Source organism: Geospiza fortis, unplaced genomic scaffold (genome assembly GCF_000277835.1).
Source record: "Geospiza fortis unplaced genomic scaffold, GeoFor_1.0 scaffold135, whole genome shotgun sequence".
In the NCBI taxonomy this organism is placed as follows: domain Eukaryota; kingdom Metazoa; phylum Chordata; class Aves; order Passeriformes; family Thraupidae; genus Geospiza; species Geospiza fortis.
In genome coordinates this window covers 237,216-239,934 of record NW_005054646.1, presented here as the reverse complement: position 1 = coordinate 239,934, position 2,719 = coordinate 237,216, and the positions used below count along the sequence as shown (strand labels likewise).

The 2,719-nt window shown below is 60.4% G+C and overlaps 1 protein-coding gene across 1 annotated transcript in view; it reads right to left on the bottom strand.

Annotated features, from left to right (window-relative positions):
• Positions 1-967: 967 nt before the first annotated feature.
• Positions 968-2,719, bottom strand: part of TTYH2 (tweety family member 2) — a gene marked incomplete at its 5' end in the record, with an annotated part of 6,110 nt that continues 4,358 nt past the window's right edge. Inside the window, 3 exons of the mRNA XM_031064868.1 lie at positions 968-1,126; positions 2,515-2,593; positions 2,676-2,719. Of these exons, the coding sequence (XP_030920728.1) occupies positions 1,049-1,126; positions 2,515-2,593; positions 2,676-2,719 (201 nt within the window). The remainder of the gene's footprint in view (positions 1,127-2,514; positions 2,594-2,675) is intronic.

The window sequence follows — 2,719 nt, the reverse complement described above, 5'->3', positions numbered from 1 at the left end:
GTGCGGCGTCACGTGACGGCAGCCATGTTGGGAAGGTCACCACAAAACTGCCCCAAACACGGAATTATCCACCCAAAAAATGATTATCCCCCCCAAAAAAACCGCACGGGAGAGAGTAATTTAGTCCAGGTGTTTATTATCTTTCCTCCCAAAAGGGCACAAACAAATCCAGCCGGACTCCAGCCCCCAGCCGGAGCCCTTCTGTTAGTTCGCATGCGGTTACAACAGCTCTTCTACCAGTACCGTTACATGGAGACGTTAAAAGCCAAAGAAATAAAAAAAAAAAATCCCTCGGGATTTTCCCCAAGGGGAGGGATGCTAGTCACGGGGAATATGGAGAGGGGCAGTCAGGGGGATGTCCTGGCCCTGGGGGGGGACACACCAGTGCCCTGCCCACACCCTGTGTGGTCTGGGTGGATGGGGCAGGGGGTCCATCCCTGCTCCAGGGCGAAGGGGCCTTTCCCGGGATCTGTGTGCCAAAGGGCCAGGTTCAGCTCGTATGCTGTCCCAGCTCCTCACCCTGGAAATGCTGGCTGAGCCTCCAGGGTGGCAGGTCCATGTTGTCCCTCCCCAGGGATGCCCCAGCAGCCCCTGTCCCTGTCCCTCTCCCAGGGGATGTGTGACCACTCCAGGGCTGCAGGAGGAGGGGAGCCTGCCCCAGCCCACACCCACCCGGGGGAGCCAAAAAGAGCCTAAACCCACCCCAAAACCCGCCCCAACCCCCACTGCAGCGACCCCTCCCTGAAACAGGGCCAGCACCTCCCAAACCCCGGCGGCAAAGCAGGGAAAACCCGCAGGGCCAAAACATCCCAAATCCCTCGTCCTGGGAACGCCATGGGGGCCGGAAAGGGCTGGGGAAGGGTTTGGGATCACTAGTGGTTGGTGCTGCATTGCTAGGGGAGCGCCAGGGCAGCGTGGCGCGGGGTGTGCGCTCCGGAATGTTCCGCGGGGACAGGAGGACGGGGGGGCTCCGCCTTGGGCCCCCAGCCCCGCCGCGGCTCCTACCCCGTGTGCCGGGCTGTGCCTCCGCGCTCTTTGGTGCGCCCTGCTAGGCCGGGAAGTCGCCGCGGTGCCGGACGTGCTCATCGGTGACCGCCAGGTACGTGGCTCTCATGCTCGGGGAGTACTGCGGGGGAACGCGGGGGTCAGCGCCCCAGAACGGGGGTCAGCCCCCCAGAACGGGGGTCAGCGCCCCAGAACGGGGGTCAGCACCCCAGAACGCCCCACGCTGCCCCCAAGGGGGTGTTCCTGTGGGGGTTAATCCCAAATTCATCTGCCAGGTGGGCATGGAAAGGGTCAGACCCTGCTCTCAGCCCTCCTGAGGGCTGGGGGAGACAAGAGCCCCCTCCTCAAGCCAAGTCCAGCTCTTTGTCCCTTCCCAGGTGCATCTTCCACCTTCCCAAATTCATCCCAAATCTGCCCCTTCTCAAACCAAAACCCTTCCAGCCCATCCAGCTCAGCTTTGTCCATTCCCAGGTTCATCCTCCACCTTCTGAGCTTCCCAAATTCACCCCAAATCTGCCCTGGGAGTGTGCCTATGGCATGCCAGCCCCAGCCCCTCCCCAGCATCACATTCCTGCAGGATTTCCCAGCAGGGAGGATCACCCCGGGCAGGCATTAAGGAAGATTATTCCGAGTTTGTTATTCTGGACTCGGAAAGTCTTTCCTCAGGGATCTGAATCCTGGGTGAATTAAACTATTCAGGGCTGGGAGAAGAGCTCCAATTAATCCCCCCACTCGTGTCCCCCCCCCGGGAGGAGGCTCTCGCCAGCTGCCAGGTCTGTGAGATGGGATCCAAGCTTCCACCTGATGGAAAAAATCCTCCCTGGAGGAGAGTGGCAGGATTCCTGCCCAGGCAGCATTCCTGGGGCTATTCCTGGCTGGGAGGGATGGAGACAGGGACAGCATCCCAATAGGTGGGAGCTGAAAATCCTCCTGGGCCTTTGTCCCCCCTCTCCGAGCTCTCTGCACCCCAAAAGCCAGGCAGGAAAAGGGGATGGAGGGAGGTGTGGAAGGGTGAGGAGGAGGAGGAGGGGAGAATTTGGCTGCTGCCCCCGGGGTAAGGAGGGAGAACGAAATGGCTGAACTTACTCTTGATGGGCAACTTAGCTCCAAAATAATGGATGCAAAAAATTAAAAGAAATCACAAAAAAAGAAAAAAAGAAAAAAAAAAAAGAAAGAAAGAAAGAAAGAAAGAAAGAAAAAGACAAGGAATAAAAAAAATGAAGCAGCAATACCAGACAGGGCAGGATTGACGAGCAGGGAAATGGGAATGTGAGGGGAGAACTGTGAGGAGCATCCTCTGAGAGCCAGGATGGAGAGGAAGCACAGGGAAGGGAGGGAGGGGACGCTCATTTTGGTGTCCCCGAGCTGTGCCCCCTCCCCATGGGTGGCTGGGATTTGGGTCAGAGCCGGGCAGGAGGCACCAGGACCCCCCATCCCTGTCCCACCCCGCCGATCCACAGTGACCCCCCCGGGGCATCACAAGGCTTTGACCTCGGCCCCCCATCGTACCGTGGGGGGAGGAGAGCCCCTCCCGATGAGGGGCACGTTCTCATAGCGGGGGTTCCCTCCGAAGAGCACGGCCTGGTTCCTGGGGGGCACAGCGAGCCCCCCGTCACCCCCTGCCCAGCCCGGGGCCACGGCCGCGGCACAGGGGGCTCGGGGGGGCTCACATGTACTCGGAGACGGGCGCGTTGGACACGGTCTGCGCCGCCGG